The sequence below is a fragment of the Mandrillus leucophaeus genome, unplaced genomic scaffold (genome assembly GCF_000951045.1).
Source record: "Mandrillus leucophaeus isolate KB7577 unplaced genomic scaffold, Mleu.le_1.0 Scaffold1093, whole genome shotgun sequence".
In the NCBI taxonomy this organism is placed as follows: domain Eukaryota; kingdom Metazoa; phylum Chordata; class Mammalia; order Primates; family Cercopithecidae; genus Mandrillus; species Mandrillus leucophaeus.
In genome coordinates, this window is record NW_012099132.1 from 384760 (window position 1) to 401340 (window position 16581).

Below are 16581 nucleotides of genomic sequence, written 5' to 3' on the forward strand. Positions count from 1 at the left end.
CTCCTGCCTCAGCCTCCCGAGTAGCTGGGACTATAAGGCGCCCGCCACCACGCCCGGCTAGTTTTTTTGTATTTTTTAGTAGAGATGGGGTTTCACCGGGTTAGCCAGGATGGTCTCCATCTCCTGACCTCGTGATCGGCCCGTCTCGGCCTCCCAAAGTGCTGGGATTACAGGCTTGAGCCACCGCGCCCGGCCGTAAATACAACTTTCACAAAATATATATGAGATAGCTAAAACATTTTGGTATTAAATTAACTCTATATTGATATTAATAGTTTACTTTCCTGAAAGTATTACTACCATTTTGAGATAAAGTAAGAAATTGTTTCCTTAAGTAAAAACTGAAAGAATTTGCAAATCAGCTTTCTGTTATAGCTGTTAGACACTTTGACTCCTACCTACAAGTTCTGCCCTGAAATAATCTCAGGATCCTGTGGCTTCTTGCTAGAAAAATTAAACATTTGTCAAATGAAAAAATGGTAAATCCATTTAGAAGCAGAATGTAAGTTATAAAATATATTATTATTAGATTTGTCATTGATACAAACCAACTATATCTGCTTCCCATTATATAAATGAACCAGTAATTTTACCTTACAATGAAATATAAAGATTACCCAAAGAAGAGCCATGACTAGAGACTACTGGATAGTATCTAAAGCTAAACAAAAAAGGGCTGGGTACAGTGGTGAGCACCTGTAACCCTAACTACTTGGGAAGCTAAGGTGGGAGGATTGTTTGAACTCAGGAGTTTGAGACCAGACTGGGCAACACAGGGAGACCCTGTCTCACAAAAAAGTAAAACATGATAAACAAAAGGGCCTAAACATTTTCAGGGAATTAAAAACCTTATATCTAATATTAAGTAAAAGAGACTGTGAGGTAGCTGGATGTAGGTCTTACGTCGTCACAAACACAACTCCATGGCCCTCATGGATCAAAACCCCATGAGGCTGTGAATTCTGATGACTTTTCCTAAAAATAATGGCCATTTGTAGAATGTTAAAAAGAAAGAGGCCAAGCCTGTAATACCAGCACTTTGGGAGGCCGAGATGGGCGGATCACGAGATCGAGACCATCCTGGTGAACACGGTGAAACCCCGTCTCTACTAAAAAGTACAAAAAAACTAGCCGGGCGAGGTGGCGGGCGCCTGTAGTCCCAGCTACTCGGGAGGCTGAGGCAGGAGAATGGCGTAAACCCGGGAGGCGGAGCTTGCAGTGAGCTGAGATCCGGCCACTGCACTCCAGCCTGGGCGACAGAGTGAGACTCCGTCTCAAAAAAGAAAAAGACAGAGGCCAGGTGCGGTGGTTCACACCTGTAATCCCAGCACTTTGGGAGGCTGAGGTGGGCAGATCACGAGGTCAGGAGATCAAGACCATCCTAGCCAACAAGGTGAAACCCCATCTCTACTAAAAATACAACAATTAGCTGGTTGTGGTGGCGCATGCCTGTAGTCCCAGCTACTTGGGAGACTGAGGCAGGAGAATCGCTTAACCAGGGAGTAGGAGGTTACAGTGAGCCGGGATTGCGCCACTGCACTCCAGCCTAGTGACAGAGTGAGACTCCATCTCAAAAAAACAAAAACAAAAACAAAAACAAAAACAAAAAAAACAAAAAAAGAAAGGATAAAAAGGTTGTGACATGATGAGAAGTTTGCTTCAGGGGAAGAGGAAAGGACAACTTTTTCTGGTCATTCTCTACATATACCCACCTTTGCTGCTTTTAGGTAGAATATTTCTTTTTTGAGACAGAATCTCACCCTGTCGCCAGGCTGCAGTGCAGTGGTGCAATCTAGGCTCACTGCAACCTCCGCCTCCTGGGTTCAAGCGATTCTCCTGCCTCAGGCTCTCGAGTAGCTGAGACTACAGGCAGACGCCACCACGCCTGGCTAATTTTTGTATTTTTAGTAGATATAGGGTTTCACCATGTTGGCCAGGATGGTCTTGATCTCTTGACCTCATGATCCCCACCTCGGCCTCCCAAAGTGCTGGGATTACAGGCATGAGCCACTGGGCTGGGCCAGAATATTTCTTTTATTTAATTAATTTTTTTTGAGACAGGGTCTCACTCTGTCACTCAGGCTGGAATGCAGTGGCACCATCACAGCTCACTGCAGCATTGAACTCCTGGGCTCAAGTGATCCTTCCACTTCAACATCCCAAGTAGCTGGGACTACAGGCATGTGCCACCATGTCTGCTTAATTTATTTTTTAATTTTTTGTAGAGACAGGGTCTGCTAATGTTTCCCAGGCTGGTCTCAAACTCCTGGGTTCAAGCAGTTCTCCCACCTCAACCTCCCAAAATGTTGGGATTACAGTTGTAAGCCCCTGTGCATGACCTTGACAGATAGTTTTTAATAAACTCATGAAGTTGAGTCATCCTCATTGTTGTGGAGGGTTGCAGTGCTCACCTGTGGGCTCTAATGTGGTTTCTAATTCTGTGTACTTGGTCATTGTATTCTCCTGCCTCTCCATCTTCCCAACTACTTCTCTACCTCTCTACTGATTTACCTACCAACCCAGCCAGCCTTTTTTTCAAAATTAACATGAAATAATTTAGCATGGCTGTATTATACAGTCAATCTAGCTCTTTGATAGTTTAGATAACTTTAAAGTTTACTAAACAATGTCTTCTTTTTTTCAAATCTCTGCAGCTTTGCCTGAAAACATAAAACAACGTTTTCTTGATGTAGATACAGAAAAATAATCACTTTAAAAATTTTCTGGTCCATTTGCAAATCTCTTGTTTTGCAAGTTATGCTTTATTAATGCACAGAGTGCCGCATTCAATCATTGTATTCTAGCTGTGCATCCAGTAAGATCAAGGTGACTTGAGGCTCAGAATAGCCCTTCAGCAAAGTGCTGAAAAAATCCAAACTTGACTAGATAATATAAAAGAAAAGTGTTGCTAAAGGTCAAGATAGCCAAAGTTGCATGGATGCGTTGCAAGATCAGGCACATTCATTCACAAGATTTAGAACTGTAAGGACAGAAAAAACTGTTCCTTTATCCTCTTAGGTTCAGTAGCTGAGAACTACAAATCAAACTGACAAAAAGACATATTAATAGGAGAAAAGGTTTATTTTCAATGCACACAGTCACTTCACAGAAAAGTAGCAAAAACCCAAAGAGGCAGTTTGGTGTAGAAGACCTGGGAGTTTATATACCATTTTAACAAAGGGTGATAAGTTGCGGACAGGTGACTAGATGAGGGAAAAGGAGTTTGGGCTTCTGGGGAAGTAAATCATGAGAAGGCGAATACATGGGGTAAATGAATGGAAGATCAAGCTTATTTTAGTACAGTTTGTTTTTGCAGACTCATCACTGTGAATTGTTTCTGGTGATTTGACACCTTTACAAATGGAAATTTATGTCACCCTTATAAAGTGAAATGTATGCCCCCATTTTTCAGCAGAAAGATGGAGGACAGATAGTCCCTCCTGTGTCTGCTGTTTCTTAATTGCCTTTAGCTCAAAGTAATCCTCATGCCAAAGTGGCATATTTTGAGATGGCATATTAGAATCCCCTTTGGAACTATTTCATGTTGCCTGATTGCTAGCACATTTCCCTTATAGGTTGGTTCAGAGGACTGTTTCCATGTCATGTCCACGCTTTCTTATTTGGAATTACAATGAGAGTTTAAGGATTAAATGCTTCAATATAACATTCAGTTAATAAAGCATCAATTTTACTCACATCTGGTGTTTGAGCAGCTGAATTCCACATAACTGGCCTCTGAAGGAATACGATCTGCTTTGTAGCCAAATTCCCTTCACTGCAAATTAAAACAACAGTATTAGTATTTGCAAATTAGTAATTCTCTGTATTTCATAATTGACTAGAACATTCCATATGCAGTTTTGTAAAATAATCTTCTGACCAAAAATAATTATAAAATATAAATCTTTTTTTTTTCCAGTGATGGAAAAAATGTAAAATGTAATTTTATAGAAACCACATCTGGAAAAACAAGAAAAATCCCTAAAAACTGAATATGGTCGCTATAAAATAAAATAATTTTAATGTTTAAAGACACTTGTAATCTCACCAAGCTAACATCAATATTTTCATTTCTTTGTTTCCCCTCTTAGTCTTTATCAGCTTGTGTAATTTGCATGTCTGTAATCACTGCACATTTATATTTTGTTTCTATGCCCTTCACTGAACACTCTTTTTCTTGTTTGTACACTGTAATCATATTTTTAATGGTTGCATAATAACTCAAAGAATTAAGATACCAAAATGTACTAAGTCTTTTTTTTATTATTGGAAAATAAGGTTGCTTCCAGTTTCTTGCCAGTTATAAACAAAAAATATGTATTGTATTCAATTATTTTATTGAAATGAATACTTAGGAGATAAAAATATGTATTGTATTCCTCTTATGAATTATTTTCTTGAAATGAATACTTAGGAGGGGGAGTATTAGGTCAAACCTTATGATTTAAGCTTCTTGGTATGCATTGTCAAACTTGCCTTATAAACAGAAGAGACCAATTTAGGCTGCCACATGTGAGAAAATTTACATCCATTTTCAATTGAGGGACTTCAACTATAGCTAGTTTTATTTTCAGATGCTTCTTTGTAGTCAGCTACTCAGTATTCTCCTTATTTAACTATCATCATGGCAAATTACCCCTTGCCAAAGACTACTTGGGGTTTGTATTCCTCTGAAATGCTTTTCACAGAGTCTCCATGGATTTATGGGGAGGAGTGTCTGTAGCTAATGTTGCTCAGTTACGACTTTTATTATGCAAAAAACCCCAACAAAACCTTACTATTAGCTGCATTTTATGCTGAGCCCTTTTTCTGGAAAATGAATGCAACACTGAAACTCTGGCTTTAGAGTTATGTGTCAACCGCACACCATTTGAAAATCCCAACCTTACTGATGCCACTGAATTTAGAGAAATATCAAATCTTTCTCAAAGTGATAACAGGAGACTGCTTCTTTTTTATATTTGAAAGGCTGTTTCTAGTCTAATCTCATTCCATTTTGACCTCATCTTTGATTGGAACGAAAAACATTTATAAAATGTGTAGTAATTTTGGGAACAAATCGTCATGAGGCTTTGGTACACGGGCGGGATTAGCATGTGTACAGAAAAGGCTGGTCACATGTTTTGGGAGCATGACATATACTGGAAAAAGCCATGGCTTTGGAACCAGACAGTTCCTGGGTTCAAATCCAAACTCTGTCATAGTACCTAATAGCCGACGCCTTTAATCAGTTAATCCTTAAATTCTCTGACTGTTTTCTTTTTCTTTCCTTTCTTTCTCTCTTTCTCACTTTCTTTCTTCTTTCCTTCTTTCGAGATGGAGTTTTGCTCTTTTTGCCTAGGCTGGAGTTCAATGGCATGATCTCGGCTCACTGCAAGCTCTACCTCCCTGGTTCAAGTGATTCTCCTGCCTCAGCCTCCCGAGTAGCTAGGATTACAGGCATGTGCCACCACACTGGTCTAATTTTGTATTTTTAGTAGAGACGGGGTTTCTCTATGTTGGTCAGGCTGGTCTCGAACTCCCGACCTCAGGTGATCTGCCTGCCTTGGCCTCCCAAAGTGCTGGGATTACAGGCATGAGCCACTGCACCCAGTCTCTCTGATTTTTTTCTATCAGGGACCTCAATAAGTGATAAGTGAAGAATAAGAGTGCATGAAGAGCCTCGCATTGTGCTTGCCACAAGAAGGAGCACAACAAATGTGATTTCCTTCCACTTTTCCATTCATTTAGTGAAATATAGGGTGCAGTTAAGGGAAGGGAAGAAAAGTTTCAGAATCAAGAATATCTTCCAGAGAGCAAATTCAAGGGACACAAAGATATGGTGGTTCATGCCTGTAATCCTAGCACTTTGTGAAGCTGACGGAGGATCCCTTGAGCCCAGGAGTTTGAGACTAGTCTGGGAAACATACTGAGACTCTTGTATCTACAAAAACTTTTTTAAAAAGTTATCCAAGTGTGGTGGCACGTGCCTGTGGTCCCAGCTACTCGGGAGGCTGAGGTAGGAGGATCACTTGAGCCCAGAGGTTGAGGGTGCAGTGAGCTATTGATCACGCTGCTGAACTCTAGCATGGGTGACAGAAAGAGAACCTATCTTAAAAGAAAAAAAGAAAGAAAAGTAAAGAAAAAAGGAAAAACAAATTCAAGGGACAGGGTACGTGGGAATGCAGAAGAGACCCTCTGGGTAACGTTCCAGGTGTGTGATCCAGGTGGAGAATCACATGAAAGAACCAGGTCTGGAACGATCCAAAGATGGGAAGGAGGGATCAGGGTAGAATTCTTCTTCTTGAGGAGAAAGCAGGAACGCATCGGGGTAGGGATTGTGGGAGACCTTACAGGCAGTTCTTTCACACTCACTGTGGATGGCACAATTCTGAATGCACTAAGATCTAATGTTTGGCCTATGGCAGGCTTTACAGACTTTACTGTGCATTCCAAACACTGAGGTGCCTGTTGATTCCAGGGTCCACTCCAGTCTACGGAATCTCCATTTCACCAGGCTGCCCAGGTGGCCCTGATGCACAGTAAATTTGGGAACCATCACCAGAAGAGACAGACTTGGAGGTGTGGACTTCTCAGGCCCTGGGGATTACTTGGTGATATTTGCTACTACCAAAGGCATTCACTGTTTTCCTTGAATAATAAAACCCACCAACAGTTCCTCTTGGTATGGAGTGTGGAAACAAAAAGGGCTTAGTTTCTGGAAGCATCCTTGATGTCTATTTTATCATATTCTTCTAATGTGACTTGTGTCCTTAAATGTTTTGGACAATTTTAGCCAGATAGGCTGCCTAGAGCCACGCTGAGGACACATATTTTTCACCATCTTTAGTTTATCAATTTATTCCTGACCTGAATTGTCTAAAATATAAAGGAATTTGGAATGTGAGCTAGGAGTTACTCCCTCTGCAATCTGACACAATTTCTGGCAGCAACCCCAAATTATGAAAGAATATCTCTACCAGCGGATCCCGAGGCAGTGCGGGAAGGAGAAAGAGGAAGGACGTGGCTTATCAAAGGCTCGGTGGGTTGGAGGGGGAGGTAGGTGGGTTAGGGGTGTATGTCAAGGAAAAAAGTCCTCAGATGGTGTGAAGTACACTGCTGGGTTGAGAATCATTGCCTGTATGTTTGAAATAGGATTCTCTCTGCCAGTGTTCTGCTTGATATTTAACACAGTATGCAGAGAGGTGAAACATGTGGCACAGGGGAGGGCGAACCCTCCACAGCCTCTTCAGTGAAGCAAGAGCATTGTCAAATCTGCTCCTCCTGTGGTGTGAAGGGGAATTGCCTCTGAAAGGGCAGAAGCTTTTTAAGCACAAACTTTGTTTTATTTTTATTTTATTTTATTTTATTTTATTTTTTGAGGCAGAGGCTCACTCTGTTGCCCAGGCTGGAGTGCAGTGGTGTGATCTGGGTTCACTGCAACCTCTGCCTTTCGGGTTCAAGGGATTCTCCTGCCTTAGCATCCCAAGTAGCTGGGATTACAGGCACGCACCACCACATTTGACTAATTTTTGTATTTGTAGTAGAGACGGGGTTTCACCATATTGGCCAGGCTGGTCTTGAACTCCTGACTTCAGATGATCCGCCCACCTTGGCCTCCCAAAGTGCCAGGATGACAGGTGTGAGCCACCTTGCCTGGCCTGAGCACGAGCTTTAAAACCATTCGTTTGAAACTGACAAGTAATGCCTTCCAGTGGCCCTATGAGGAGTGCTGTTTGGGGAATCTAATGAGATAAAACAGCAAACGTGGAGATGGTTTGTCAAAGGCTGACAACTTTAGACAGCATCCAGATGCTCAAAAAAGACTTTGGAAGGTCAGCATCTGTCTGCCTTTTGGGGAGGTCCTCAGAGTCAGATCCTTAATTTGAGATATGTTGGAAACTTCTATGTCCCTGGTTTTCTGAGGGCCATTTTTAAAAAAAATAGGTCCTGCTATTTTCAGACCAGCTGTGAGACCATGTGGAACTTGTTTCGAGACTCTAATCACGGTAGACCTAAGGGAAAGAGGTCTGAAGCCTTATAGACGGACACCTATTTGGTAAAGCAAGTCCCTTATGGTTCCCAGCTGTTCCTGAGATAATTCTATTTACAGAACTAGGATAGAATATTCTTCCCTTAGCAAACTGGTGGTCATTATGGGACCTGAGAGAATGTTAAAATGCCCTGGATGGTTTCAGAGGACACAGCCCACATCTCTTATTCCCTACAAAAATGTTTATCCAAAAGGTGCTGTTAGTTAACTGAGTGACTTAGTATCTTCCTGAGAGGGATTTAAGAATCTTCTGGTTCTCTTTTAGACTTTAATGGACAGTCATGCTTTGATGTATTAGAAAACAAAGGCAACTTTGGAAAATATGCTTGATTTAGAGATAGTAATTTAAATTCTGAAAAAGCTCTAGTACAAACTGTTTTGGTGACAAGTATAGAGAACAGTCTACAGAGAAGTGATGAGAACATTGACTAGTCCCTTCATCTCTGAGGGCAGCAGATGATCCCTGGTGCCGTGTTCAGCACGAGGGCACAGGCCACATGAAGGACAGGTCAGCCGGGGCAGGCCTTGAAGGGGCTGAGTTCTCTGCAGGCAGAGGTGGTTGAACATTGTCAATGAGATAGTGGATGTAAAGTTCCTAGACCCTGGAGATGGGCCCTGGAGCACAGGAGATGCTCAGAGATGTTGCCTTTTCTCTTCCCTGCCTTCTTCTATGCACTTCATCAGAAAGCACAAAGAAGATTCTATGTGAATGTCCTTTGAGGGAGAGGGATTTTCTGTGACAAGAACCTGACTATCAAGAAGACTGGGACTTCCCGCTAACAGAAGATCTCATGGACTGAACTAATAAAAACAACTTTGACTTCTGTAGTGCTTTCAGCGTTCTAAGTCCTTTCTGTGTACATTAACATGCTTGTTTCTTATGATAATCCTTTATGGTGTGCAGAGCAGAGATTTTCTCTATTTTATGGATAAGGAAATTGAGACTCAGAGCTTTTAAGGTTTTTGTCTTGGGTCACCTCTAGGTACCACTCTTTCCACAACACTGCATTTGCTCTACAAGCAAATGTAGAGTGACAACATTTGCTTGTAGAGCTCACTGAAGCCCTGACTACAGGAAGATGTGGCTTAATTCTATTGTGACTAGAAAACTTTACAATTCGTGGATAAGTCTAAGATTATTTTGCCAAAGTCTAGATTTTTATTTAGCATCCTAAATTAAGCATTCCAGCTTATAATGTTCAGAAGTTATAGTGGAGAATAATGAAGAAAATAAACACAAATGTTCATTTTTCTTGGGCCAATTAGACTACTTAAGCAGACCATACAGGTCCGGATGTTAGTGTGGCAAATGCAAGAAGAGACAGGAGCAAGTTCATGATCCACGGTATTAAAGTGTGACATAAAAGATTAATAATTGAAAGCTTTGCCTTAACATTCCCCCAAACGAATTCAGTTCTGCACAACAGTGACTAGCACTGGTTGTAAAAACAAACAAGCAACAAAAATGAAACTTTAAAAAGTTCTATTTATAGTTTGACAATATCTTTTATTTTATTTTATTATTATTATTTTTGAGATGGAGTCTTGCTCTGTCACCCAGGCTGGAGTGCAGTGGTGCGATATCTGGTCACTGCAAGCTCCGCCTCCCGGGTTCACACCATTCTCCTGCCTCAGCCTCTCTAGTAGCTGGGACTATAGGCGCCCGCCACCACGGGCTAATTTTTTGTATTTTTAGTACAGACGGGGTTTCACCGTGTTAACCAGGATGGTCTTGATCTCCTGACCTCATGATCTGCCTGCCTCAGCCTCTCAAAGTGCTGGGATTACAGGCATGAGTCACCGCGCCTAGCCTAGTTTGGCAATATCTTTAGTGATAATTTTTGTTTTTTTGAGACAGAGTCTCGCTCTGTTGCCCAGGCTGGAGTGCAGTGGTGTGTCTTTGTTCACTGCAACCCCCACCTTGCAGGTTCAAGTGATTCTCCTGGCTCAGCCTCCTGAGTAGCTGGGACTACAGGCGTGCGCCATTATGCCTGGCTAATTTTTTTTTTTTTGTATTTGTAGTAGAGACGGGGTTTCACCATGTTGGTCAGGCTGGTCTCACTCCTGACCTCAGGTGATCTGTCTGCCTCGGCCTCCCAAAGTGCTGGCATTACTGGTGTGAGCCACTGTCCCCAGCCAATAATTAAATTTATAAATTATTTTTGTAGGAAGTTACAAGGACAACCTGAACTACTTCTTGGTTCAATATGTGCCTATAATTTCAAGCATCTTTGAGAGATAGAGTACTTAGAATTTATGGTTAGGTGGGAGAGAGTTGTTCTATATTCTTTAAAATATAAAAACCAAAGTCATGTTTGATTGTCTCTGAATCTCTGCTTGTGGCATTCTCCCTCCCATCTGGAGTGCCCACTCTACCACCTCTGCTTGTTCCCATTCTGACCATCTTTTGAGATTAGTTTAAGGTGTGATGTCTTTCATAAAGTCTTCAGTAACCCTCCAACTGAAGAACAGCATCCCCTTTTCAGGGTTCCTACAGGTCTCTCTTAGGAAGCTTAATCCCTTTGGCCAGATGATATAGCTACTGGTACACATTTTTCTTCCACCAGATCTAAGGTCCTTGAGGAGCTTGTCTTCTCATCTCTGCAGCTTCCACATTAATGACCAGAAACTCATGCTTAGTAGATATTTAAAGAGTCGAAGAATTTATAAATAAATGGTCATTTGGTTTCTGTGATAATATATTGATGCCAGGGAACATGCTTCAAAAAAGAAAAAACTGATCATGACAAGTGAGCAAAGCTTGCAGAACAGATAAAAGCTTTGCTAGATGATCATAATTGCTTTTTTGCACTCCAGCCTGGGCAACAGAGCGAGACTCTGTCTCAAAAAAAAAAAGAAAGGCTTTGCTAGGTCTTTATTTTCTATTTTGCTAGGTCTTTTACAGCTATGAGGTTCATTGACATTTAGTATGAATCTTAACTTTTCCTTCTACTCCTCACAAAACTTTTCAGCTACGTGACCTTACAATAACCATAGCCTACAGAATTTTATATAAATTTGAACTATTAAAATGTCTCATATTTTAAAATAATTCACTCTTTCTCCACTAACTTCAATGAAGGGAGGGATTTCTTAAACAATATATTAAAAAGGGTAAAGATAGATACATTTGTTGTTAAAATTAAAATCTTTTGTTAATTAAAGACATCATAGAGTGAAAAGACAAACCAAGGAATTAGTGAAGATAATTGAGGCATGCATAATAAATAAAGGACTCTTTATTTGTTATATTTAAGTAAGTTATAAGTAGAGATTTTTTAAATTTAAATTTAAATTTTTTATAGAGATGGGGTCTTGCTATATTGCCCAGGCTGGTCTTGAATTCCTGGGCCCAAGCTATCCTCCCAGCTTAGTCTCCCAAAGTGTGGAGATTACAGGTGTGAGCCACTGTGCCTAGCCTTATGAATAGAACTTTAGGCTGGGCGTGGTGGCTCATGCCTGTAATCCCAGCACTTTGGGAGGTGAGAGAGGCAGATTACCTGAGGTCAGGAGTTTGAGACCAGCCTGGCTAACATGGTGAAACTCCATCTCTACTAAAAAAACTACAAAGAAAAAAAAAATTAGCCAGGCATGGTGGTGGGTGCCTATAATCGCAGCTATGTGGGAGGCTGAGGCAGAAGAATTGCTTGAACCCAGGAGGTGGAGGCTGCAGTGAGCCAAGATCACGCCACTGCATTCCAGCCTAGGCTACAGAATGAGACTCTGTCTCAAAAAAGCAAAAACAAAAAACAAAAAAACATAGAATTTTAAATGTGGGCAAAAAGACTTAAACAGGTACTATATGAAAGAAAAATCCAAGTAGCCAATAAACATATGTAAATGTGCTCAATCTCAGGAAGTAATTAGGAAACTACAAATGGAAGTCACACTGAGATCACGCTACATACTCTCAATCAGAATGCCAAAATTTAAAAGTATGATAATATTTTGTGTTGAGACAATGGTGACTCTGACCCTCTGCTAGTAGGAGTGTACATGGAAACAATCTATTTGAAAAGAATCTGGTATTTATCTAAATACCAGATTTTTAACAAAGCTAAAGAAGTGCCCTATGACCAAGCAATTCTGCTTCTAGAAACTCACACATGTGTGCATCAAGATCTCTGCTCATACTCAGAACAGCATGGTTTGTCATAGCCAACAACTGGAGACAGCAAACCACTAGCAGCAGAATGTACTCATACATAGTGGAATGAATAAATAAACTGCTACACACGGCATGGGTAAAACTTACAATGTTAAGTGAAAGCAGCAACACATAAAAGAATATATATGATATGATTCCATTCATATAAAGTTAAAAAACTAAACTGTATTGTTTAGGGATTCATACACAAGTGGTAAAACTATTAGGCAAAGAAAGGATATGACTATCCTAAAGGTGGGATAATGTTATCTCTGTGTGGAGGAAGTGAGGGTGATGGGGAGACACATGGGATGCTTCTAGGGTGTGGGTGATATTCATTATTTTGGCCTGCAGTGATGACACAGGTCTTTGTGTATAATTATGCACATTTGTGTTTTATGCATGTTTTATTTATTTATTTATTTATTTATTTAATTTTTTTGAGACAGAGCCTCACTCTGTTGCCCAGGCTGGAGTGCAGTGGTGCAATCTCGGCTCACTGCAACCTCTGCCTCCTGGGCTCAAGCGATTCTCATGCCTCAGCCTCCCAAGTAGATGTGACCACAGGCATGCGACACCATGCCCAGCTAATTTTTGTATTTTTAGTACAAACAGGGTTTCACCGTGTTGGCCAGGCTGGTCTTGAACTCTTGACCTCAGGTGATTCGCCCACCTCGGCCTCCCAAAATGCTGGGATTACAGATATGAGCCACCGCACTCAGTGTGTGTTTTATGCACTTTCCATATGAGTGTTTTATGCCACAAATATTGTTTTAAAATCGTATATTTAAGGGTGACAAGTAGAAGAATAGTTGTAGATTTATACATGATAAAAAAGCTCCCTCCCCCTTTACATTTATTCTTTTGGAAAAATTGGTCTTGAATTTGTTAGGTTTTAAATGAGAAGTCTTTAGGAATTCATTCACCTGAACTCACTCTTCCTTAAATATATCCTGCACTTTTCTGACTATGCTTTGCTTAAGGTTGCCAGAGAAAGCAAATAATCTGTGGTATTCGTACTGCAACATCCGCTCCCATGCACATAGTAGACATCACTAATTGAGTGCCACGTTCTTTTTTGCTGAGCTGGTTCTAGTCTCAGAATCCTTATTGCAATGTTCCAGACAGCCACTACCAACAGACTAGTGCTGGCATGTAAGAGGAAACCCATTTACTACTCCAAGTGAGCCCTATCTGCCAGAAGGAATACCCTTCCTCTCTAAAACTGCTTTTGGAAGCACTATTCTTTCATCATGGTGCCCCCTCAGACATCATGAGCTTCACAGACCTGCCCTCCTTCTTTATTGATTCCTCTACCATATTCACCTGCCTTATAGCCAACTCTCTTTTCATTATTGCTTCCCTGAAGAGCAATATTCAGATATTTTCCCCCTAATATCTCTCCGTTAAATTTTAATACCAAAGATATGCTGTATATCTGTGTATATACTGTGTGGCCTTTTGGAGGGCCACAAACCAGTGTAATAGCTGAGATTTTTCCCACTCCCTCGCACTCTCAATAACCAATTGTCATCATCTTGGGGACTTATCACTCCTGTTGAGAATACATGCTCTAGACCTTCATGGCAGGACCTGTCATGAACTGTGTTGTTTCTCAAAGCAGAGTATGACTTCCTATATGTCTGCCCCTAGAGTGGGTAAAATATTGTCTTGCACATATTAGGCACTCAAGAAATATTAGGCATTCAGAAAGATCATTCTGATTAAAATAAACGCATGAATCTGAAATCAGTTTCAATACAACTAAACCAGTTTCAAAAGAGTGGGCTTATCCGTAACTGCTCAGTCACTTGTGAACTATACTCTTACAAAAAGCTTTCATTTATAGTTCCAAAATTCATTAGAGTAGAAGAAATAGAATTGTTAGGCTAATTTGTGCTTTATGTTGACTTTTGCATCATCTTACACATTAATTAATTGTCATGGCCTAACATTTCCAACTCAAAAGTAAATGAGTTAATTCTTGCTTTTGAAAACTGAAATATAATATTGCTTTTTAAAAGGAAAATTATAAAATTAAATGTTGACTTCCAACTTTGCAGCTATGTGCTTAGTCACAAAGTTCCTTTGCCTATGACCCTGAATTTGTTTCTCAGGTATCAGTGTGTGTTAAAAACAAAGAAAAGGGCACACTACAATGTAGTTGTCCCAACTCCTCCCCACCCCACAAAATGTTAAACATTTACGTTCAGATGAGACAGAGTGATGGTAACTGGAAGTACATATAATAGACAAAATTGATTATTTTAAGAATGTGGCCTTACCAAAAGATTACTATGAGCTTAACTCATGATGGACTTACATGACACTGTTTCTACAGAATTTAAATTAGTAAGAGCAGAGAACTGCATTAGAATGGGCCAAATCCTAACCTCTCCCTCAACTGCATATATATAAATGTGCAACAACTGCTCTGGCTGCCACATGAAGATTGAGACTGGGACTCCACAGATTTCCAGTGCTTCTGAGCTGTGATGCCCATGAGGCTGTTGGGCCTGTTCTACAGGGGCTGCAGAAAATGGAAGAGGGGAACAGAGCTCAGCATCACAGTGAGAAGACCAATTTCTCTTGTTATTCACATCTTATCCTTAGGGACCAGAATTTTTTTTTTTTTTTTTGAGACACAGTCTCACTCTGTTACCCAGGCTGGAGTGCAGTGGTGTGATCTCGGCTCACTGCAATGCCTGCCTCCTGGGTTCAAGCGATTCTTGTGCCTCAGCCTCCTGGGTCTGGAACTACAGGTGCGCACCACCATGCCCAGCTAATTTTTTTGTATTTTTAGTAGAGACAGGGTTTCACCATGTTGGCCAGGCTGGTCTCGAACTCCTGACCTCGACTGATCTGCCTTCTTTGGCCTCCCAAAGTGATGGGATTATACGCATGAGCCACTGTGCCTGGCTGGGACCAGACTTTTTTAAAAAAAATTATTATTATTATACTTTAAGTTCTAGGGTACATGTGTACAACGTGCAGGTTCGTTACATAGGTATACATGTGCCATGTTGGTTTGCTGCACCCATCAAATCGTCATTTACATTGGGTATTTCTCCTAATGCTCTCTCTCCCCCAGCTCCCCACCTCCCGACAGGCCCCAGTATGTGATGTTCCCCTCCCTGTGTCCATGTGTTCTCATTGTTCAACTCCCACTTATGAGTGAGAACACACAGTGGTTGGTTTTCTCGTCTTGTGTTACTTTGCTGAGAATGACGGTTTCTAGTTTCATCCATGTCCCTGCAAAGGACATGAACTCATCCCTTTTTTTATGGCTGCATAGTATTCCATGGTGTATATGTGCCACATCTTCTTTATCCAGTCTATCATTGATGGACATTTGGGTTGGTTCCAAGACTTTGCTATTGTGAACAGTGCCACAATAAACATATGTGTGCATGTGTCTTTATAGTAGTATTATTTATAATCCTTTGGGTATATACCCAGTAATGGGATTGCTGGGTCAAATGGTATTTCTAGTTCTAGATCCTTGAGGAATCACCAACACTGTCTTCACAATGGTTGAACTAATTTACACTCCCACCAGCAGTGTAAAAGCATCCCTATTTCTCCACATCCTCTCCAGCATCTGTTGTTTCCTGACTTCTTAATAATCGCCATTCTAACTGGCATGAGATGGTATCTCACTGTGGTTTTGATTTGCATTTCTCTAATGACAGTGATGATGAGCATTTTTTCATGTGTCTGTTGGCTGCACAAATGTCTTCTTTTGAGAAGTGTCTGTTCATATCCTTCACCCATTTTCACCCATTTTTTGATGGGGTTGTTTGTTTTTTTCTTGTAAATTTGTTTAAGTTGTTTGTAGATTCTGGATATTAGCCCTTTGTTGGATGGATAGATTGCAAAAATTTTCTCCCAATCTGTAGGTTGCTTGTTCATTCTGCTGATAGATTCTTTTGCTGTGCAGGAGCTCTTTAGTTTAATTAGATCCCATTTGTCAATTTTGCCTTTTGTTGCCATTGCTTTTGGTGTTTTAGTCATGATGTCTTTTCCCATGCCTATGCCTGAATAGTATTGCCTAGATTTTCTTCTAGAGTTTTTATGGTTTTAGGTCTTACGTTTAAGTCTTTAATCCAACTTGAGTAGTTAATTTTTGTATAAGGTGTAAGGAAAGGATCCAGTTTCAGCTTTCTGCATATGGCTAGCCAGTTTTTCCAGAACCATTTATTAAACAGGGAATCCTTTCCCCATTGTTTGTTTTTGTCAGGTTTGTCAAAGATCAGATGGTTGTAGATGTGTGGTGTTATTTCTGAGGCCTCTGTTCTGTCCCATTGGTCTATATCTCTGTTTTGGTACCAGTACCATGCTGTTTTGGTTACAGTAGCCTTGTAGTATAGTTTGAAGTCAGGTAGCGTGATGCCTCCAGCTT

At 40.7% G+C, this 16581-nt stretch overlaps 1 protein-coding gene across 1 annotated transcript in view; it reads right to left on the reverse strand.

Moving 5' to 3' along the window:
* Positions 1–16581, reverse strand: part of RFTN2 (raftlin family member 2) — a 91301-nt gene that overhangs the window by 14786 nt on the left and 59934 nt on the right. Inside the window, exon 8 of the mRNA XM_011989138.1 lies at positions 3697–3775. Coding sequence (XP_011844528.1) covers positions 3697–3775 — 79 coding nt within the window. The remainder of the gene's footprint in view (positions 1–3696; positions 3776–16581) is intronic.